The following is a 24,537-nucleotide window of genomic DNA, read 5'->3' as shown; positions in this document are numbered from 1 at the left end:
ATTAGCTGGATAGTTGTCACTTGAGCAAATGTCTTTCATGGTAGTTTTGCAACAGCACCCTATTAACACTGAATAGCAGTACAGAATTGATCTGTCTGTAAAGGGCTTTACAGTCACATGACGCTGAGCTTTTCATTACACTGCCAGCAGGCACATTGCACAGAGCATTATGCATCGGTGGATCTACTATACAGCATGTGTTTCTTCTCGATTCTGTGACTCCTACACTAGTAAGACATGAACAATCTCGACATGAGAGAATCACCAATTAGGATATACAGTACTTTGATATGGCTATTTCAGGTTTTTCTGGTGCTAGCAAAATGAGTCTAGTGGTGTAGATGACTTTTTTACATGTACAAGTTACTGCTTAGTAATGGCAGAGAAATGGCTCTCTCTGGCTCTATTACTCCAGATCCTGGGGATTTTAAACACAAGGATGAAATTGACCCCAAACAAGGACTGAATGGGTCGTCCAAACAACACAACGCCTGGACTGAGGTTGGTGAGTAACTCTTGGTTTTTGGTAACAGTTTTAGATTTTTGATACATTTTCCCAAACTGATCTTGATTTACTGGGTAACACTGCATAGCGCATCAAACCATGCAAGGTTCTTCTAGTAATACAGCCTGAAACCTCATCGACCACTACGCTTTAATGAATGTTTACAATAAATCAAGTTTAAAAATGATTATTAATATATTAGTTTAATAGACTAACTATATCAATGAACACTTATATTCCAAACACATGTATACATATTGGTTACACACAATATAAAATGAAAGTAGTAAACTAGTATAAATTAATATACAAGTAAACAAACATAATAATGATAATGAAAACATCATAATTAATTAAAATGTATAAAGGTTTGGGCACTTAATATAAATTATTATTTACTATTGAAATTGATCAAAGTTTGGAAAGAGATAACATTTTGAGCGTTTTAGAACTAACCAATCAGCTCCTAACTTACATTTTACAGGCTGTATTTGGAAAATGACAGGAGTTGATTGGTCGATACTTTATCTTTCACAATTTTTTTTTCCAAGCTTTGTTGTATTCCCGCAAAATATTTTTTGTTTGCCCGTGCATTTATACAACTGGCATGTAACAGGCAGCCAAGAATGAGTTGTCTGTGTTTATAGCAAAGTTCAGGAGGCTTTCTACAAGTGAAATAAAGATGGGCCATGGATTTGCTTGGCTATGTGTCAATATTAAGTTCTTTCTAACTGTTGCACTCTCGCCTTATGATGTTTTGAGTTTTCTGCTGACTGCAATTGTTGGGCATTAATAGGCTGACCACATGTACTGTGCATTGTTTTGCCTTTTTTTTTGTCCTGAGAGAGTAAATTGATTGGGACCTAGAGATAAAAGAGAAATGTGCAGTTACAAGAGTTTTCTACAGCAAGGGTCATGAGGGAGCAATAACAGTGAACAGGGTCCGGTGACAGCAAATTGGCAATGAGACATGAATTACTCCAGATTTACACCGAGATAACATTTTACAAGAGATGTCTTTAAATTATATCAAGAACTTCTATGAAGGATGTGTGAGTATTAAGTGTCAGTGTAGCAATCTATTAAATGGAATATAGCATATGTCTCCAATTCTGCACCACACAGGCCAGATACAAGCTATCTATATCAGTTTGAGTCATTATCCACAGTATATGTTAATTTCAGCTCAACTAATATCATTTCTTAAAGCATTGATTGTCAGGGGTAATGTAAAACTAGAGGTGAGAGCCTTGGTCGTTAAATTATGGTAAAATGAGGTAAAGAGTTAAATGTATTAGTTTCTGGAATTTGACCCGTGTATTCCTATTGAGTGTATAGTATCTGTCTCTTGGCTCTCTGAATATATTTGAAATTATAACGTGTTTAGTTTCTGGATGTTAAACCTTTTAGTCAAAGCCCTACATAATATGAGGCAGCCTCTACTTATTTATTTGCTAGGATGTATCTGGAGATTTCTATCAACTGTTTGTTGGAAAACAATGGAGAAACATGGTGTTCTGTTATGCTACAATGCTGACTGTCCTTTAATAAAATACAATAGGTAATCGAGGCCTCCAGAGGCTTATTGGTGAGAAGAGCTTTTTATTGTGCTTTTTTTCAGTGATGAAAACAATTGTTTATTTCACTGGCAAATGAATGTTGAATTTAGAAATGCGGGTTTTGTATGTTTCTGGCATAAGCATATTACAAAGGAGAAAACTGGAGTAATATGCGATCGATGACGGAATGTATGTAAGTTGTATTGCTTTTAAGAAATTAAAATGTTAGTTTAACAGGAAAAGCTCTAACTAGGATAATACTGTTGCTAATGTTTTGTGATTTTGTTTTATTTTTGTAACTTTTTTTTTCCCCTACAGCTTAGACCTCCAACAGTGATTGGTCAGTTCCACACCCTTTTCTTTGGTTCTGTACGAATGTTTTTCCTTGGTGTCCTTGGCTTTGCCGTGTATGGGAATGAGGCCTTACATTTCAGCTGTGATCCTGATAAGAGGGAGGTGAACCTCTTCTGTTACAACCAGTTTCGACCGATAACTCCTCAGGTGAGGCATGGGGGTTGCTATATTTGGATTGCAGTCCAGTCTGATGTTTTACTTCTTCCATTTATGTTGTTTTCCTAAAAGCATTAAGATCACTATAATTATTAGTATACTTTTCATGAAAATAACTTCCTTAGCTAGATGTCAATTATTGATCAAATAGATTGACCACAATAGCTAAATAGAGGAGAAAAAAAATCAATATACTCTATGACCAACCCGACCAGGGTGAATAGGGTAGCATGTGATATATCACATGTAAAAGGACCGCATGCGATATTTATCACATGTGATCCTGCCACTTGAGAGGCTTCCAGGTGGATCAAGGCCTGTCGGGTGGGACTTCTCCAAGGGGAGAAGTAGCAGTAATGTATTAGGGTCTTAAGAAAATCAAAGTGTTGACTTACAAAATGTTGACATTGTCATAATGTTGACAACTAAAATTTTAAAATGGACATAAGGTTGACAGGGTTATAAGGTAAACAGTCAAAATAACAACAGTAAATAAATAAATGTCAACAGTTAAAATTTCAACATTAGAAATGTCTGTATGAAAAGAATATATAACTATACATGCTGACATTGGGACTTTCGACATTACAACTGTATGTCCATTTTTTTGTTGACATTATGATTTGTGTGTGTGTATAAAATTTATATATATATATATATATATATATATATATATATATGCAGGGGTACCCCCCTTCCCAGAAATGGGGAGGCGGAATGAGGCGGCACTCACAGGGCTTGATATGAAAAAACGCTGGTGGATTTATTGAAAGTGCATTATAGATTGTCCATAAAATCTACGTTTCAAGGACTTGCACTTGCACTTACTCTTACTTGTCCGTCCTGAGGAAGAGGCGAATGCCTTGAAACGTAGATTTTATGGACAATCTATAATGCACTTTCAATAAATCCACCAGCGTTTTTTCATATCAAGCCCTGTGAGTGCCGCCTCATTCCGCCTCCCCATTTCTGGGAAGGGGGGTACCCCTGCATATACTACATTTCCAGGAGGGCAACCAGGCAGTCAACTTTTGTCTTCAGAGTGCCGGGTAATACAGACTATATATATATATAGAGAGAGAGATATAAGGTTAGCACTCCAATGAGCCCAAGCTTTTCTGCAGGCTTGATGCAGGCTTGATAAGTAAGGCTAGCAATGAATCTGGTGCCTTCCAAATCCGGGAGAGCCAGCTGGGTCTCTCGGTGCAGTATATCAGATGTGGGGCGGCGGCACTCAGAAAAAAAGCACGAACAGACGGTGTTTAAAACCAACGTTTCAAAACCCTGAGGTTTTTTTTATCAAGGTGTAGCGTGAGAACGTAACTCGTTCTCACGCTACACCTTGATAAAAAAACCTCAGGGTTTTGAAACGTTGGTTTTAAACACCATCTGTTCGTGCTTTTTTTCTGATTACTGCCGCCCCACATCTGATATATATATATATATATATATATATATATATAGACATTGTAGGGGCTCTGCACACACTAAATTAACTGATAATAAATAGTGGAGAGTTATCAGTTAATTTAGTGTGTGCAGAGCCTCTACAATGTCTGTTTAAACAATGTGGTCACAAGCCATAGGGCACCCCAAAACTAGGAAAGGTGAGTGCCGATGTTAAGTGTATATATATATATATATATATATATATATATATATATATATACTCTTGTAGCAGTGCCGGGCACGACCTCCAATGTGCATTACTTGTCGAGCGCCTTCGTCAGGGTTTTCATACAGACTTCTTGGGGGATAGACGCAGAACTCCAGACTTCTTAATCTTAAAAACGATTTTATTGAGACATGGCAACATTTCAATGCACAAGCATTATCATCAGGCTCCCTGATGATAATGCTTGTGCATTGAAACGTTGCCATGTCTCAATAAAATCGTTTTGATGATTAAGAAGTCTGAGGTGCTGCGTCTATCCCCCAAGAAGTCTGTAAATATATATATATATATATATATATATATATATATATATATGTACAGTATATGCTGTCTAGATATACCTTCATCTCTCTCTATGTATATATTTACATTTGTGCTCATAAGTTTACATACCTTGCAGAATTTGTGGTTTTCCGGCCATTTGTCAGAGAATATAAATGATAACACAAACTTTTCTTTCACTCATGGTTTGTGGTTGGGTGAAGCCATTTATTGTCAAACAACTGTGTTTACTCTTTTTAAATCATAATGACAACAGAAACTACCCAAATGACCCTGATCAAAAGTTTACATACCCCAGTTCTTAATACCGTGTATTGCCCCCTTTAAAATCAATGACAGATTGAAGTTTTTTGTTGTAGTTGTGGATGAGGCTCTTTGTTTTCTCAGATGGTAAAGCTGCCCATTCTTCTTGGCAAAAAGCCTCCAGTTCCTGTAAATTCTTGGGCTGTTTTGCATGAACTGCACATTTGAGATCTCCCCAGAGTGGCTCAATGATATTGAGGTCAGGAGACTGATATGGCCACTCTGCTGTAGCCAATGACAGGTCGACTTGGCCTTGTGTTTTGGATAATTGTCATGTTGGAACATCTAAGTACATCCCATGCGGAGCTTCTGGGCTGATGAGTGCAAATTTTCCTCCAGTATTTTCTGATAACATGCTAAATTCATCTTGCCATCAATTTTGACTAAGTTTCCAGTGCCTTTGTAGCTCACACATCCCCAAAACATCAGCGATCCACCTCCGTGTTTTACACTAGGAATGATGTACCTTTCATCATAGGCCTTGTTGACTCCTCTCCAAATGTAACGTTTATGGTTGTTCCAGAAGTTTTGAGGCTTGTTTCTGTGCTGTTTGGAGTAGTAATGGCTTTCTTCTGGCGATTCGACCAGGCAGCCAATTTTTCTTCAAATGCCTCCTTATTGTGCATCTTAAAAAGACCACACCACTTATTTTCAGAGAGTCCTGTATTTCAGCTGAAGTTATTTGTGGATTTTTCTATGTATACCGAACAATTTTCCTGGTAGTTGTGGCTGAAATTTTTGTTGGCCTACCTTATTTATTTACATTATTTGGTTTCCACAGAATCCCTCATTTTCCACTTCTTAATTAGAGTTTGAACACTGATGATTGACATTCTCAATTGCTTGGATATCTTTTTACATCCCTTTCCTGTTTTATACAGTTCAATTACCTTTTCCGGCAGATCTTTTGACAATTATTTTGCTTTCCCCATGACTCAGAATCCAGACACGTCAGTGCAGCACTGGATGAAAGATGCAAGGGTCTTTCAGGAGACTAGAAACTCACTGACCTTTTATACACACACATTGATTACAAGCAAACAGATCACATATGAGGATGGTTACCTTTAGTAGCCATTCAAACCCATTTGTGTTAACTTGTGTGCATATTATGAGGCCAAATTCTCCAGGGTATGTAAACTTTTGATCATGGTCATTTGGGTCATTTCTGTTGTCATTATGATTTATAAAGAGTAAACATAGCTGTTTGACAATAAATGACTTCACCCAACCACTAATCATGATTGAAAGAAAAGTTTGGGATTTATCATTAATATTATCTGAACCAGAAAATCACAAATTCTGCTAGGGTATGTGAACTTATGAGCACAACTGTATATAATTCTATCTATTTATATACATACACATCTATCTATCTCTCTATCTATATTTATATCTACAAATATATATAACAGACAGAGGAGCAGCACAGCCGTCAGAAATAAAAATACTTTTAGAAGGGTGCCTCCCGTAGGTCAGGATGATGACCTTACAATACAACTCCGATTCGGTGGCACTCCAAATAAACACTCATTGTACAGGTAATAGACAACTTTCGAAGGTATTTATTCCTTCGTCATCAGGTCACAAAATATATATAATAAAACACATAAGACTTCACATGATAAACCATCAGATAATTTCAACAGCTGTGGATCGCTCTTTCTACCATCAATAACCCCATTCAGCATTGAATTACAGCTCTAATTTTGTCCCGATGTTTTGGTTAGTAGTTTAGTTACTTAACCAGTCCTTCTGTTCGTAAGATGTAATTATTGTTACAGTGATGGATATAATGGTTCTAAAAAGTTATTGGTTTTTATCATAGTAACATAGTAATTAAGGCTGAAAAAAGACATTAGTCCATCGAGTTCAACCTATCTAATTAGTCCATCGAGTTCAACCTATCTAACTTGTAACTACTGACTTGAGTAAGTCATATCTATAGGATTCCCTTAGTAGCCAAAAATGTATCCGGTTTTGATTTAAATTCATTAACAATAGTTGCTGTAATCACCCCCACTGGCAATGAGTTCCAGAATTTTACTGCTCTAATGGTGAGGAATCCTCTTCTTAGTTCAGTACGGAATTTCTTGTCCTCGAGCCTCAGTACATGCCCTCGTGTCCTAAGTATAGGCCTGTTAGTGAACAAATCATCTCCCAGTTCCATATGATTCCCAATCCTGTATTTGAAAACATATTCAGCCTGGTTAGCCTATCTTTGTATTCTAGTGAATCGAGACCTTTTACTAGCTTAGTTGCCTCTGTACCTGTTCCAATTCATTTATGTCCTTTTGAAGGTGCGGCGCCCAGAACGGAACAAAATATTCCAAGTGTGGTCTCACCAATGCCTTGTAAAGAGGCACTATCACATTGGCATGCCTTGAATCAATACCACTTTTAATGCATGCCAGTGTCCGGTTTGCTTTTGCTGCTGTACTTGAGCAGTGTGCACTATTACCCAATTTTTCATCTATGATGACCCCCAAGTCCTTCTCTACAGCAGAATTCCCTATACATGCCGTGGATGCCGGAGGACTCCATGGACGCCGAGGGACCATCGGGGACCCACCAGGGGCAGGTAAGTATGGCTAAAAAAAAATTATTCCAAAAACCGGAATATTCCCTTATCCGGAATGCTCGTGGTCCCGAGCATTTCGGATAAGGGATACTCAACCTGTAATAACTCCAGAATTACCTATATTAATTTTAGCCTATAAGTAGCTTGTTCATTTTTGTTCCCATAATGAATTACTTTACATTTATCAACGTTAAACTGCATTTTCCACCTTTCCACTGACCTTTCCAGTTTATAAGTTTTTAAGTCACTTTGTAGTGTTTCCACATCCTCTCCTGAGTTAATTTCTTTACTCAAGTTCGTGTCATCCGCAAATATTGCAATTTTACTCACTATGTCACTTCCAATATCATTAATGCATATATTAAACAAGGTGGGTCCCAATATTGAACCTTGCGGGACTCCACTTTGGACCTAACCCCAGCTGGAATGTATGCCATTTACCACCACTCTCTGTCCCCGATTGTGCAACCAGTTTTTAGTCCAATTACAAATTTTATCTCCTAATCCTAAATTACCCAGTTTCATTAATAACCTTTTATGAGGCACTGTATCAAAAGCTTTAGCGAAATTAAGCAGTGTTACATCAACAGATTTCCCTATGTCCAGCCCCTACTGTCTTCCTCATAGAAGTTAATTAAATTAGTCTGACATGATCTAATTTTGACGAACCCATGCTGAGCCTTTCTTATCACTTTCTCCCGTTCTATGAAATTTTGGATACTATCTCTTATTATTCCTTCTAATATATTCCCCACAATGGATGTAAGGCTGACCGGTCTATAATTTTCAGTGTCTGACTGCTGGTGCTTATCTAATGAAAAATGCAGCTTTTTCAAGAGACCCTCTTTCCTAATGGCAGATGGTCAGTCTTTGCAGTTCAGTAATGAATGTACCCTCTGTATACTTGTATTGCTCAATATCTAATGCTTTCTGAGAAAGCCGCTATTTGAGATGCCTTCAAATGTGTGATTAGTAGAGATGCCCCAGAGGTTCTACACTGTGTCCTGGCATTATTATCCTATAATAAAGATTTACTTTATCTTTTTTCCTACTCAAGGAGTGTGCATAAAAATTCTCAGTGTAAGTTTTCCATGTCCCAATTCGCAATTGAATTGACCACAATGAGATGTCAAGGGTAAGGGTGTTGTGGAGTTTGGTTGGGAACTGAGATAGTTTGGCGAAACATAAAAATAGTAGCAATTTTAAAGTTATATTCAACAAAAGAAAAAAAATATTGAGTTCTGTTAAGCTTGGGTTGCCAACAAACGATACATTTTTCATGCTATGGATGTGTGCGTGTGTATCCTGCAAAAAAACATTGATCAACAATTAAGTCACACATACCCAAGGGTTCATACATTTGTTTCGCATTAGTTTCATACTATGGGGGTTTCGGTGTGAGAGCCCCCCTGGTGTGAGTGCCTCAGAGACTATTCAAGTCTCCGAGGGCGCCAACAGTGAAGAACTGCACATGCTCAGAATTGCATATGCGCAGATCTACAACATTGGTCCCCGTTAGGAATTCGCAACATGGCGAGTCAATTAGAATGACCTCCCAAGTGTTTTGCTTTCTGGCAGCCGCTAGATGGTGCCCGATGGAACAGTTCAAGCGTTGCTCGGTTTGTGTACACAAAGTCACCAAGGCTGATATTACTGTTATGTTCATTTTCACTACTTACCAGCCTGTCATTTTGACAGACTGGTAAGTAGTTTTTTTGGTATTACAAACAGCAAGCTTAGTGGATGAGTGCAATGTTAGAGGAACTTTCCTTTACTGCACCTGCATATGATGCACACCTTTCCTATAGGCTGCATCTACACATTGCGTTTTAGCAGGATGCAGTTGAACAGGATCCTGTTTAGCAGGATACAGTTTCTTGTATCGACACATTGCATTTTAGCTGGATGCAGCAGGCTTGTGTATATATCCTCTTGAGTAAGCATCCTGCTAAACAGCTCCTGTTCCTCTGCATCCTGCTAAAATGCAATGTGTAGACGCAACCATAGATTTAAATGTGCAGACTCCTTCCTGCCAAACGCAATGTGTTGCAGCCTTACAAGGTAAAGTGTAGCTGATGTGCAGATGGGAATTGGCATTGCATGACTTAACAACAGAAGTGCTATAATGAATGGATTTTAAGAATGATGAGTGGAACAAATATATTCTCCCTTCTGAATTGTGTTTTTTTTCTACAAAAGCAGAATTTGCTTAATCTTTATATTTATGCTATTGTCTTTTCATTTTGAAGCTACAATTTGAACTGTTCTTTTTGTGCTGCAGGTATTTTGGGCCCTACAGCTGGTAACCGTGCTAGTTCCCGGAGCAGTCTTCCATCTCTATGCAGCCTGCAAAAGTATTGATCAAGAAGACATACTTCAGAAGCCTGTTTACACAGTTTTTTATATTATTTCTGTTCTGTTAAGGATTATTTTGGAAGTAGTTGCTTTCTGGCTGCAAAGTCATCTCTTTGGTTTTCAAGTTAATCCTGTTTTTAAATGTGATGCAGGAAGCCTTGATAAAAAATATAATCTTACCAGGTGCATGGTTCCTGAACACTTTGAGAAAACAATCTTCCTCATCGCCATGTATACATTTACCGTAATTACAATGGCATTGTGCGTAGCTGAGATTTTCGAGATCCTATGCCGGCGGTTGGGATTCCTAAACAATCAGTGACATCTACAACCTAACCATTGATTCTTAATCTGGTGCTTATAATAAATGTCTAAAAAGTCCGCCATTGCTACTAAGGACTTAATTAAATATATCTGCAATTTTATGCAGGATTGTTTGTGAGCTCATATGTGACCGGGAAAATATGTTACAGAATAGACTTAGGTTTATTTAATTGTAAATATGTACATATTTCATACAGTTTGAAAAACGTATGACTGTGACATGTTGGGAGAAAAATACAAATACTGAATTTTAAGTTATATTTTTTATTTGAGGTTAACATAGTATTAATACTCTCATGACTTATAGAAGTATGGTGGTTTATTGCTGTGACGAGCTACAGTTCTATTTATCCCCCATAGGGGATGCAGTCAGCATTCCGGTAGTATGGATGCCGGTGCTCACTATACTAATGCCGGCATCTAAACACCGGTGATGAATCAGGGAAGGGATCAGAATGCTGACTCTGGAATAATGACAGCCGGCATCCTGATCAGTAAGTGACTGGGGCCGGGTACCGCGTGCGAGGCAGGGGGGTGACAACTTAGGTTTTGGTTCTAGAGTGGGGGACTTAGGGTTAGTCTGCGGCAGGGGAAGGGTAGGGTTAGGCTGCAGGGAGGAAAGGTTTGGCACATAGGGATACGGTGTAGTGGGTCAACAATGTCTAGGTCAACAGTCACTAGGTCGATCACTAATGGGTGACAGCGACTAGGTTGACACCTGAAAATAGTCGACATACTATACTGTAGGTCGACATTGCCGAAAGATTGCCTCAAGCTTATATACTTAGCAATACTATAGGTCGACATGGTCATGGTCAACACTCAAATGGTCTATACAAGTTTTTCACAGGTTTTTGGTGTCTAGGTCGACATATGTCAACATGGACATCATATAAGTGTACCGCGACCTCACTGCACTCGCCATGCTTCAGGCACGATGGCTTGTTGTGCTCGGCACACTATTATGTTCTCACTGTATGCCCACTTGGATAGTAAAGTATGCACCAAGTTAGTCTACACCCAATTTTTTTTAAAAACTCGTGTCAGCCTTGTGAGTGTCGACCATGCCCATGTCGACCTTAAGGTTGTTTTGACCTTCTGTCAATGCCGACCTATGATATGTTGACCATTTCCAGGTGTCGACAAGTCACTGTTCACCATTAGTGGTTGGCCTAGACATTGTTGACCCAGGGACCGCATAACCCCGGCCATAGAGTAGGTCGGGGTTACAGCTAAAGAGAACTATTCTCACCTCTAAAAAACAAACAAGCTGTAATTCTCCAGGATTTTCTTGCTATCTATCTAATACACTTCACTTTAAAATATATTATAAGCTGAAATTGAAAATGGCACACTTATAGGTTTTTACAATATATCTCATGCATGCTGGACAAAAAGGATTCTAGGGATTTTATATTCACTTTCATATTTTATTATTTTCTGTTCACGCACAGGAATCTGTGTTTTTTTTCTTTTAATTTTTATGTATTATACAGTATCATTAGCAGATCAGAACCTGCTAATTCTCAGATTCAATTGTATATCTTCAAATATAGTCAGTCATTTCTGAAGACATCATAAATTGATACCAGTATATTTTATATAAAATGCAGATTTTGCGGTGCACTATATTATGAAGGTCAAATAGCCAGGTTTTGTGATTTTGCAAGTAAGAATGGCTTAGTTCAATCATCAGTATGTGTCTGTGTAATACAGTATACAGTATATGTGTATGTGTGTATATATATATATATATATATATATATATATACAGTACATAGATGTCTGTTTTCTATTTGTAACAGCCAACATGAGAACTGTGGGCCTGATTCTGGTTCGCTCGGTCCCCAGCGTATTCGCACTGGGGACTGATGTTTGCGCTCTGTGGTTGCGCAAATTCGAATATGCACATGTGCAGGGCTGAAGTGTGGACACTGAGGCATTCGCACAGGGAGGGACGGGGGGTAGTTGGGGGGATGATGGCGGGCTGGGGACGTTTATATGCGGACACCCAGCATTTCCTGGGCATACCCATGGAAATGGTGGGTGCACCCTTGAAAACGCTGGGAGTCCCCATGCAAATGCAGGCGGGCAGATAATCTCACGGGAGTCAGCCGCCTCCCTGTTTTTGGACTGGATGCCGCAGACATATTTACGTAAAGACCGACTTATATTTGCGAACAGCGGGAAAATCATTTCATGGTCGGTGACCTTCTAACTCACTAAGTAGTGAATTTACGCGGCTGAGCGAGTCCACCAGAATCAGGCCCTTTGTTGTCACCGGCATGCTGTGCTACTGTTAAACACTTTCTCATTTTATGTTTGGATTTTAGAGGCTGGTAATTGTGTTAAAACAGATGAGTTAATGTTTGGAATGGCTTTAAGCATTGCATAGATCATTAGTGTCAAAATCCAGGTGTGCAAATCACATCTTTACAGCGAATAAATATTGTGGAAGATCTACTTCTACAATCTATATGTAATGATTAACCACACCCTTCTCAGATGCAGAAGTGTTATGCTGGGTACACACCAGAACAATCTGGGCTTAAATCCCCCAATTGTGACGTGTCTAATGACCGTTTGTATGTAAAAAGCAGAATTGTACATGTTTTCAATGCGATTCCGATGCGTCTTCCCGCCGGTCGTTTGGTCGGAGATTTTACCTTCTGCACTAAAGATTTGTCATCTACATTGGATTGGGTGCAGATTATGTGCAGATCGTGTACTCCAATCTAATCGAGCGACCATTGTACGATTTCAGGAAATCGTTTCCCGATCGCCGCACGATCATGGTCGTTCTGGTGTGTACCCTACATAAGGTTGCCATGCCTTATGGTCTATTTACTGGCTTGCAGAAATGTTTATTATAGGGCCTCATCCAGAGTTGTCCGCAAATGTGACCTTTGCACAGTTGAGCGATTATCGGTAGCTTGCACATGCATCTAATTCACACTAGGCATGTGCTGCATTGGTCATCTGAGAGGAAAGTGAGTGACAGTCAAGGACAACATGGGTGTGGTTGCAGGGTTTGGCAGTAAAAACGCAGGTGTGTTATCACCGTTTCAGGGGTGTGTCTCACCCTACAATGGCAACTTCGTATCCAACTGATGAAACTTAATTGCTGTTGCTTTGTTGCAAGCTATAGGAGCCCATACACGCTCTGTTTTTGCTGCAGCTCCCTTTTGTACTATGCGATGCATGCTCCCGCGCATCTCATAATACAGTACAAAAAGTATGTGCTGCACATACTTTTTGTACTTGGTTTACATCGCATTGCATCATATTGCATGCACAGTACATGCACAAGCAATGCGATGCGAACGGCAAAACGGACCATGGATGGCCAGCTATAGGGCTACTAAGAATTTTGATAACTGACTGCTCTATGGTGGATGCTGTGTCTTTTGTACCCAGCTGCCGCGACTTGCAAAGTTCACAATTGGGTCAGCATTAGCATATATATATCTGAATTAGGCCCATAGTCGCTTCCCCCTGGCAGATATTTGGGAGAGGTATAAAACTCAAAGGACAGTTGTCAGTAGAGCTGATTGGTTGCAGCTACAGGTTGATTGATTTAATTGTAAAAGGCCACTGTAAGCAGCTTACCATAGTTGTAAGGAGTGATGGTTATAGACACTGGAGGGCACATAAAGTTGGCTACATATGGGGCCTAATTCAGGTTGGCTCGCTAAGCAGCAGTCATTTGCTGCCTAGTGAGACCATAAACGCCGCACGGCCGAACGTAAGATGCAAGGAGATGTGTACGGGAAGTCGGGAACACATCCCCTCACATGCGGCCGAAGTGGAGAGAAATCGTTCGATGGCCACCAAACATCAAATGATATTTCTCCCCTTTGGTAACAAAAATCAGTCTAAACTGACTTTTATTTCCATCAGAGTATGCCAGAGAGGGCAGGCGCTGGTGTCATTTGATGTCAGACACCCGCCCCAAGCAGGCATCTGCCCGCCTGCGCTCCCAGGGGAATGGCCAGCGGTTTTATGGAGACGCCCATAGAACGCGGGGCATTCCCCTGCTGCTGCCCCCTACACTGCCCCGGCCCTCCTTCACCGCAGCAAACTGCCTGGCGAGTGTGTAACTTGCCAAAGCCATTCGCTTACCGGGTTTGCACATGGGCATAAGCAAACCCTGACTATAGGCACTGGGGGCAAATTCAGATTGCAGCGAGCAGTCCTGAATCGGCCCCATGATGTAACCAGCCAAATGTTCAGAAAGAGTCTTTCCTGTAAATGTAGTGGGAAGGTGGGGATACAATCACTAGGTCATCAAGCATTAGGTGGACCACTAATTTTTATGTATTATACAGTATCATTAGCAGATCAGAACCTGCTAATTCTCAGATTCAATTGTATATCTTCAAATATAGTCAGTCATTTCTGAAGACATCATAAATTGATACCAGTATATTTTATATAAAATGCAGATTTTGCGGTGCACTATATTATGAAGGTCAAATAGCCAGGTTTTGTGATTTTGCAAGTAAGAATGGCTTAGTTCAATCATCAGTATGTGTCTGTGTAATACAGTATACAGTATATGTGTATGTGTGTATATATATATATATATATATATATATATATATATATATATATATATATATATATATATATATACAGTACATAGATGTCTGTTTTCTATTTGTAACAGCCAACATGAGAACTGTGGGCCTGATTCTGGTTCGCTCGGTCCCCAGCGTATTCGCACTGGGGACTGATGTTTGCGCTCTGTGGTTGCGCAAATTCGAATATGCACATGTGCAGGGCTGAAGTGTGGACACTGAGGCATTCGCACAGGGAGGGACGGGGGGTAGTTGGGGGGATGATGGCGGGCTGGGGACGTTTATATGCGGACACCCAGCATTTCCTGGGCATACCCATGGAAATGGTGGGTGCACCCTTGAAAACGCTGGGAGTCCCCATGCAAATGCAGGCGGGCAGATAATCTCACGGGAGTCAGCCGCCTCCCTGTTTTTGGACTGGATGCCGCAGACATATTTACGTAAAGACCGACTTATATTTGCGAACAGCGGGAAAATCATTTCATGGTCGGTGACCTTCTAACTCACTAAGTAGTGAATTTACGCGGCTGAGCGAGTCCACCAGAATCAGGCCCTTTGTTGTCACCGGCATGCTGTGCTACTGTTAAACACTTTCTCATTTTATGTTTGGATTTTAGAGGCTGGTAATTGTGTTAAAACAGATGAGTTAATGTTTGGAATGGCTTTAAGCATTGCATAGATCATTAGTGTCAAAATCCAGGTGTGCAAATCACATCTTTACAGCGAATAAATATTGTGGAAGATCTACTTCTACAATCTATATGTAATGATTAACCACACCCTTCTCAGATGCAGAAGTGTTATGCTGGGTACACACCAGAACAATCTGGGCTTAAATCCCCCAATTGTGACGTGTCTAATGACCGTTTGTATGTAAAAAGCAGAATTGTACATGTTTTCAATGCGATTCCGATGCGTCTTCCCGCCGGTCGTTTGGTCGGAGATTTTACCTTCTGCACTAAAGATTTGTCATCTACATTGGATTGGGTGCAGATTATGTGCAGATCGTGTACTCCAATCTAATCGAGCGACCATTGTACGATTTCAGGAAATCGTTTCCCGATCGCCGCACGATCATGGTCGTTCTGGTGTGTACCCTACATAAGGTTGCCATGCCTTATGGTCTATTTACTGGCTTGCAGAAATGTTTATTATAGGGCCTCATCCAGAGTTGTCCGCAAATGTGACCTTTGCACAGTTGAGCGATTATCGGTAGCTTGCACATGCATCTAATTCACACTAGGCATGTGCTGCATTGGTCATCTGAGAGGAAAGTGAGTGACAGTCAAGGACAACATGGGTGTGGTTGCAGGGTTTGGCAGTAAAAACGCAGGTGTGTTATCACCGTTTCAGGGGTGTGTCTCACCCTACAATGGCAACTTCGTATCCAACTGATGAAACTTACTTGCTGTGGCTTTGTTGCAAGCTATAGGAGCCCATACACGCTCTGTTTTTGCTGCAGCTCCCTTTTGTACTATGCGATGCATGCTCCCGCGCATCTCATAATACAGTACAAAAAGTATGTGCTGCACATACTTTTTGTACTTGGTTTACATCGCATTGCATCATATTGCATGCACAGTACATGCACAAGCAATGCGATGCGAACGGCAAAACGGACCATGGATGGCCAGCTATAGGGCTACTAAGAATTTTGATAACTGACTGCTCTATGGTGGATGCTGTGTCTTTTGTACCCAGCTGCCGCGACTTGCAAAGTTCACAATTGGGTCAGCATTAGCATATATATATCTGAATTAGGCCCATAGTCGCTTCCCCCTGGCAGATATTTGGGAGAGGTATAAAACTCAAAGGACAGTTGTCAGTAGAGCTGATTGGTTGCAGCTACAGGTTGATTGATTTAATTGTAAAAGGCCACTGTAAGCAGCTTACCATAGTTGTAAGGAGTGATGGTTATAGACACTGGAGGGCACATAAAGTTGGCTACATATGGGGCCTAATTCAGGTTGGCTCGCTAAGCAGCAGTCATTTGCTGCCTAGTGAGACCATAAACGCCGCACGGCCGAACGTAAGATGCAAGGAGATGTGTACGGGAAGTCGGGAACACATCCCCTCACATGCGGCCGAAGTGGAGAGAAATCGTTCGATGGCCACCAAACATCAAATGATATTTCTCCCCTTTGGTAACAAAAATCAGTCTAAACTGACTTTTATTTCCATCAGAGTATGCCAGAGAGGGCAGGCGCTGGTGTCATTTGATGTCAGACACCCGCCCCAAGCAGGCATCTGCCCGCCTGCGCTCCCAGGGGAATGGCCAGCGGTTTTATGGAGACGCCCATAGAACGCGGGGCATTCCCCTGCTGCTGCCCCCTACACTGCCCCGGCCCTCCTTCACCGCAGCAAACTGCCTGGCGAGTGTGTAACTTGCCAAAGCCATTCGCTTACCGGGTTTGCACATGGGCATAAGCAAACCCTGACTATAGGCACTGGGGGCAAATTCAGATTGCAGCGAGCAGTCCTGAATCGGCCCCATGATGTAACCAGCCAAATGTTCAGAAAGAGTCTTTCCTGTAAATGTAGTGGGAAGGTGGGGATACAATCACTAGGTCATCAAGCATTAGGTGGACCACTAAAGGTTGACATGCATGACGGTAAATAGGTCGACACAAGCATTAGGTTGACGTGGGGAAGGTTGACCGTCAAAAGGTCGACACGGGGTATTTCACTTTTTTTAATGAGCCGACATGTGCCAACAGGCGGTATTTCATGCCCTACCATCCACTAGGGCATGATGGGAGAATAAAATAGTGCATGTGAAGGTACGCGGTGCACCTTTTTAGTGTCCATGCCGACTGTGTCGACATTCGGGACAAAGAAGTGACCTTCCCCATGTCAACCTAATGCTTATGTCAACCTAGGGACCTGTCGATCTAACCCATGTCGACCTTCAGTCATGTCGACCTAATGCTTGGAGACCTAATGTATGTCTAGCCAATGATCCCACCCTGGAAGGTAGGTGCTAGTGTCTTATACTCTATGCTTCTTCATTTTTCGACCACGCTAACAGGCACTGATTGTTTCTGAAATGATTTGTCTGCTTAAGTGCCAAATGGCATGATTTTATTTATATTGGTCACATTGGTGAGACGCCTGTTTAAGCTAGTCACTCCTTAACGTCATTTATTTAAATAAACAAAGGTACTCGAGACAGTTTTTCTTCTTATAATTTCTTTTTTTTCTGTACTAAAAGGTTTTTTTTTTCATAAGAAATAAATTGTAATGTCTAGTTCTGTGATCTTCAGGACTCTTATCAAATATCCATCCAACTTGTTAAAGTAAGTAAGGAAGAGCATCTCTTCTTTAAAACTAAAGTTTGTAATCTCAGGAACAGTCTTTCTATGTGAACACTCTATGTTAATAGATTTATCAATTCATTTGTCATCAGGTGTTTTTTTTTCTATTTTCAATGTCAAATATTGTAAGTGAAAATAAAATGAACATATTCAAATATTTATTTCCTGCTGCTGTTTTTTTTTTTAAAGCGATTTTATTACTTTCTCAAAAAATTGTAATCGGGAAAAGAGGTAACAGTCAAATTAAACAAGGAAATGAAGCAAATAGGTGCGACATGGGGTGTAAAGATACAGACCATTGTAAAACAACTAGTTCAGCAAGAATACATTTAAACCAGTAGCTTAACTATAAATATGGTGCCTCCCAATGGGAAAAAGTTTCATTAATCCTCCACCCAATGGTGTCTGTCACGTTTGCCTCCAATAACAATGCCCTTCCCAAAATGGCTGCCACCTCCTATAGCATCCATAATAATGGTTTCTTATGAGATTTTGGGAAGGACATTTTCATTGCCTGGAATATTGTATGAGATCAAGGCAGTTTTAGCAATCTCCTACCTGGCATATGCGATTAGTATCGTAGCCATTGGAGGAGGTAGGTAAGGGGCATCAGATGTTAGAGCATCCTGCCCAGTGACTTAAAAAAATACTAAGCAGTGTGGTGAGGTGTGCAAACTACTGCGCTAGGTAGGAGGGTTGTCAGCCCTCTATATAGGGTATAGATAATAATAAAAAAAAGTGTACCAGCGCAAGCTAAATAAAATATATATGGCGGTTTTCTCAATTATATCAATTTATTACTAACAATAAAATACATATTAAAATAGGCAAATGACCACTGGGGAGTATGAGAGCAAATATCCCAGATAGACCAAATACAAGACTTTTCCAATAAAGAATACAGGACTTTTCCAATAAGGCTAGGCAGCAATGAATTTTACAGTTCCTGGATTATTGTGTGCTTGATCCAACCCTGCCACACTTTAGGAACATGCTGTAATTCCAACAGTCCCTGTGCTAAGGTGTTCGGCGCCTCCCTGCAAACTCTAAATTTGCGCCCAAAAAAGGCATGCGCCACAAAAAAGGAGTTGTGTTCTCACAAGGAATGTGTTCTCAAATTACACCACACAGTAGTGCAATCTTATTCACATTACACCACGCGCAGTGCCACTGATTCCCATTACACCACACATCAGTTTCCCTTATTCACATTACAAACACAGTAGTCCATAATTTATGTTACTTCAGGCATGTGTACCCTTTATACACATTATAACACACAGTAGTGTCCCTTATATAAAATGCTAATAGTAGTAGTAGTGCCTTTCACACTAAACTGCTCACAGTAATACGTCTTGCACATAATTACAACAGTAATGCCTCTTACACATAATTTCCAGAATAATGCAGGTTACACCAAATGCCCACAATGGTGCTGCCTACACATAATGCCCAGAGTAATGCAGTTTACAAATAATGCACACAATCGTGCTGCTTAGGCAATAGCACAAGATGTTATTTCAGGAGAAGCCAAGTTGATCAGGAAATGCCACACATCTAAAAGCAAAGTCCCATTTTGGTATTCTGGTCCAATGGAAATCAGGAGGTCAAAAGGTCTCAATGCTGGGTGATGCTCAAAGTTCCAGTGGATTTTAAAGTTGCTCAACACGTTTTCCTGGTATATGTTGACTACCAGCGGGGAAATGGGGGCGTGGCCTGTAGTACGACGCTGCCCGTACAGCAGGTGTCATGGAAACATACCTACACATCCTCTGCTTTTGCTACAGCAGAGCCAGAATGCTTAGTCTGCAATAATATGCAACTCAAAAGTCCCCCCATTGTCTGGGAGCCAGAGCTTCCCAGCCAATCCCAGGCCTAGCCACCGCCTGCATCCCAGCCCTTCCAAGGGCGAAGCTCCTCCTTTGCATCCTGGGCAACCTACTGTACCTGGTTCCCTGGTGGCTGGTGCCCGGGACCCGCTGACCACTGTCCTGCTGCTGTGCTTGCCTCTGTTCCCAGTAGTCGTCATGTGATGTATGCGGCGCATGCCTGCCCGTGCTACGTGTCTCCTGTGCCCCCTGCGCACTGAGTGAGGTGGGCGTGTACGGTTTGTGAGTGCGGCTGATTTTGGTGTCACCCCACTGAGCATCCACCTAGTGATGCCACTGTTTACCCCTACTAATTAAATAAGCAGGGACACCTGTGACAGGTGAACAAATCACATTAAGAAAACCATCATTAAAACTCTACAAGCATAATTTAAAGGACAGCATGAAAAATACTTTTGTATGGTAAAGACCCCCATACACTAGTCCCAAGTTGGACAGGTTTGCCCCTTGAATTCCCCGGGAGGGCTCACTAAGGATTTGGCACTTGATGTTCCATTTTTACATGCATTAAATTGCCTGCGATTTATTGCATGTAAAAAAACTCCCAGGGAGCTGGCAGCGGCATGGTGGTGAGGAGCAAGCAGTGGGGTCCATGGAGCAGACAGCAGGGGTCCAGGCAGTGGGGTCAGAGCGTGGGCTGGGAGCTACTAGCGGCATGTGCTGGGAGGCGGGACGGGAAGAGGCTGGTGAATTATTTTGAAAAGACTGGCTGGCCGCTGATTGGCTGAGAAAATTCTCTCAGCCAATCAGTGGCCTCCCATCAAAATATTTAAAATTCACTAGCCGCTTCCCCCCCTCCTCCAGGCAAATGCTGCCCGCCACTCGTCCAACAGACCCCGTTACACGGACCATGCCGCCCTTCCCCCAGTGGCAAACGCAGGATTTTCAGAAGGGAGTTTCCAGAGGGGCGGAGCAAAGCACGGAGATGGACACTTAGGTGACCCAGTATATGCCGGGTCAGTTAAAGTATTATAGATAGACCAAATGTATATAAATAATAATAATAATAATGAAAAAAAATATATATATACACATATATATATATATATATATATATATATATATATATATACATACATACAGGGGCGTTAACAGCAGTGTAGACCCCTGGGCATAGCAATGTATTGGGGCACCTACCAATCCTCCAGCGGTAGGGGTGGGGGAAGCTTTGATGTCCCCCGGGTGGTAGGGGGTATTATATCAACCGCTCAGCATGTATGGCCTGGATCAATAATTTCCACTAATTACCCCTTTACTGAACAGATGGTGGGAGAAGGGGGCATTGGGCTGAATGAAGGGGCCCTGATACATAACTTCCAGGGTGGTAGAGGATGTTTAATATGCAGAGGAGGGGTTTATTATTATTCATAATTTTCTGGTGGGAGGACAGCTTGCTTGACTGCAGATATCTCCAGTTCCCAGAAATAGATTTCTTAGATTTTAATGGAACTAAAAACTAGAGGATCCCACCTACCAAATGGTATTGGGGACTAGAAGATCAAAGTTCAGGAGGCAGAGCAATCTGCCAACGAGAATATAAAACTACATACCAGGTGTGTGGAGCTGGAGCAGTAACCAGCTGCTGGAAGGCTGATCTGGTTCTGGGAACAGTAGAGACAAGCTACTAGTGTTTGTCAAAGGGGGAGAGTCCCAGCTTTTGAAACTTCCCTTCAAAAAAACTCTAAGCCAGACAGAACCTGAAATATCTGACTGGGAAGAGCAATTAACAGGCTTGGATGGGGACCAGTGCTTTGAAGTCAGATATCTCCGGTTCCCAAGGGCCGATTTTTAAAATTCTTGTATCCATGGAAAGAGGGGACCCTCAGCTTTAAGCCTAAGGCCCTTAGACTCCTGGGGGGTTTCTGGGTACTCAGAAACCCCCCCTGCGTGCGCTACTGCGCCCCCCTGTCGCATGGACCACTCTGCTCGCCCCATGTACCCCGCTGAGCACCCCCCCCCCGCTGATCATAGGTGTGTGCCAGCAGTGCTTCCCGATCTAACCCAACACATCACGGGTGCTAAAGAGCACCCACGATGTGCCAATGATAGGTCCGATCCAATAATGCGCATGGGACCGTGTATCGGGTTGGAGAGAATGTCAAACACATCCTTTTTTGGGCCGATTTTTCGGCCCTATCTGTCGGAATCGGGCGAAATTGGCCTAAACCGGATAAGTGTAAGGGCACCCTTACTTTTGCTAGTAAATGCTGAAATAAGTGATGAATTATAGAAATTTAAAAAGGTGATAATTTCTTATACATTTGTGAGGCGCATGCAGGTCGGAAAGGGGCAGAGTTCTGAATGTGAATGGATTGCAAACAGAATGGTAATGCCCTGTTGAGTATGTATCTATGCAAATTGTATCTACTGCAACATTATCATTAGTTACATTTACATATATTTATATTTATATATATATATATATATATATCTAGAGAAATAGAGACGAGCGCTTGATAGTGCATGAATATCGTTTTAAAAGGTTTATTCACATAAAAGACATGAAACATAGGAATGGGTTAACGTACCGACGGTGGCGGTTCTTAATCACCGCGGTCAAACAGCATGTAAATGGTGCACGCAGGCACCTACAGACTGGAGCCGGTTACCTCCGTTCCCAGACAATCAGCAAGACAGCAAGTGGTGGTGTTCTCCTGCGCTAGGCCACGCCCCTATATATATACTATATTCTACGGTAATTGCAAGAGATCCATCTGATATTGACATCCAGAATGCATACGGTTGAATTAATACTGCATCTGGAATGTTTGCGCCCATTTAGTGTCTACAAAGAAATGGCTGAGATACATAGTATGAATCCTGTGTACATTCACAAAAATGGGCATACACTCAGATTGGCATACACTCAGTGTAAAAATAAAGCAGTCAGTATTTTCCCTGCACAGAAATAGGTACTTGTGTACTAGCACGGCGCCCACGATATAATCACATCGCATCGCATGCCACACACCCGATGCACTGCGATGCGATTTAAAATTGTTTAAGCCCCCTATACGATGTTTAATTGTATAAGCACCCTAATGGGGGCTTACAATGTTAAATGCACCCCCACGCCGGCGACTTCCGCTTCCGGGTTGCATGTCGTCGGAGCTCCCGCTCTGAGCTCCGCTTCCCACAGCCCATTCCGCCACCGTTACACGGCTCCTGGAGCCTCTACACTGCACACGCAGCACCGCTTACCTCCCCCGACCTCCCTGCTTACTAACAGGCATGGAGCGCTCCCTCGCTTCGCACCAGCCACAGCCGCAGCACCACAAGCAAGACAGACGCCGCGGGGCCGACAACATGGCGCCCTGAGACGCTGATTCCTCCTCTCTGCCGGCTCACAAAAAGGCAGCTTCAGAAGGTATTTCTCAGTGGGGATACCCCCAAAGGGGACTGGAGACGCCAGTCACATATACCGAAGTGGTAGAGACTATTAATGCAGCGATGTCCCCGCTCCTATCTAAAGCAGTGGATGACATCACAGCTCAGATTCAGAAATTATCCCAGAGAGTCACCACAGTGCAAAATAAAATGGGGGCAGCTGCGCATGATATTGCAAAATCCCAGGTGGACATTATTAAGCTCACCAGAGAAAACCACCAGCTCTGGGACAAAATTGATGAGCTTGAAAACAGGTCACGCAGATCTAATATAAGACTGGTGGGTTTACCTGAGGCTGTTAAAGGGCCCGCTCTGGCCCATTTTGTCCGCACCACTCTCCCCTCGCTCCTAGGCATCACAGAAGCCTGTAACGATATGGTAATAGAGAGGGTACACAGGGTGGGCCCACCACCGACCCTGAACAGACCGCGACCACGCGTTACCCTTTTCAAGTGCCTAAACTACCTGCACAAGATGGAAATCTGGTCGGCATCGCGGAAAATAAAGAACCTCACCTGGGAGGGCAATAAATTGTTCATCTTTCAAGATTTTTCTGCCAAACTCACCAAAATAAGAAAAACCTTCTCCCCCATATGCTCTACCCTGGCCTCTGAAAGCAGAAAATTTGGACTTTTGTACCCAGCAAAGCTGAGAATATACGATGGCTCCAACTTCAAAGACTTTTCTGACCCCTCTGAAGCAGCAAAGTATCTGAAAGAACTTTCCAGAGCAGCAGCAGAGGATATTACAGATATCCCACCCTGACTTCGCTGGATCAAAGTCAGGAATTTATACTTCATAAAGCAGTGAAGTTATTGTGTTCAACTTGGACAGCTACTTCTTGGAAAACTGCTTTTAAAGTTACGGTGCTACTAAGCATCACTAAGACAAATGCAAGTTCTACAGAGTTGAACTAATCCCTGTCTGCAATTTAGACTCTACAATGCAGATATTTCTTCATGTCTTATTCCTTTCGAAGTTCATTTAGCGTTAGATTTAACCCCTTCCTGACAGAGCCAGTTTTTGCGTTCCTGACAGAGCCCTTTTTTTCAAATCTGACAGGTATCACTTAAGTGGGGATAACTTTTTTTTGCTTTTACTTATCCCAGTGATTTTGAGATTGTTTTTTCGTGACACATTGTACTTCAAGTTAGTGGTAAATTTTCGTCTATACAGTCTGTGTTTTTTTGTGAAAAATACCAAAATGTCGGAAAAAAATGGAAAATTTAGCAATTTGCAAAATGTTAAATTTTCTGCTTGTGAGACAAATAAT

The 24,537-nt window shown here is 41.7% G+C and overlaps 1 protein-coding gene across 1 annotated transcript; it reads left to right on the top strand.

Moving 5' to 3' along the window:
- Positions 1 to 387: 387 nt before the first annotated feature.
- Positions 388 to 10,315, top strand: GJE1 (gap junction protein epsilon 1). The gene is made up of 3 exons (XM_083174897.1): positions 388 to 501; positions 2,383 to 2,565; positions 9,697 to 10,315. The coding sequence occupies exons 1-3, from the start codon at positions 388 to 390 to the stop codon at positions 10,090 to 10,092; spliced, it is 693 nt and encodes a 230-aa protein (XP_083031023.1). The 3' UTR covers positions 10,093 to 10,315.
- Positions 10,316 to 24,537: the final 14,222 nt, after the last annotated feature.

This window comes from Crinia signifera, chromosome 3 (assembly GCF_055691185.1).
Source record: "Crinia signifera chromosome 3, ASM5569118v1, whole genome shotgun sequence".
In the NCBI taxonomy this organism is placed as follows: Eukaryota; Metazoa; Chordata; class Amphibia; order Anura; family Myobatrachidae; genus Crinia; species Crinia signifera.
Note: the sequence above shows the minus strand (reverse complement) of the source record. Positions and strands in the feature narration are given on the sequence as shown.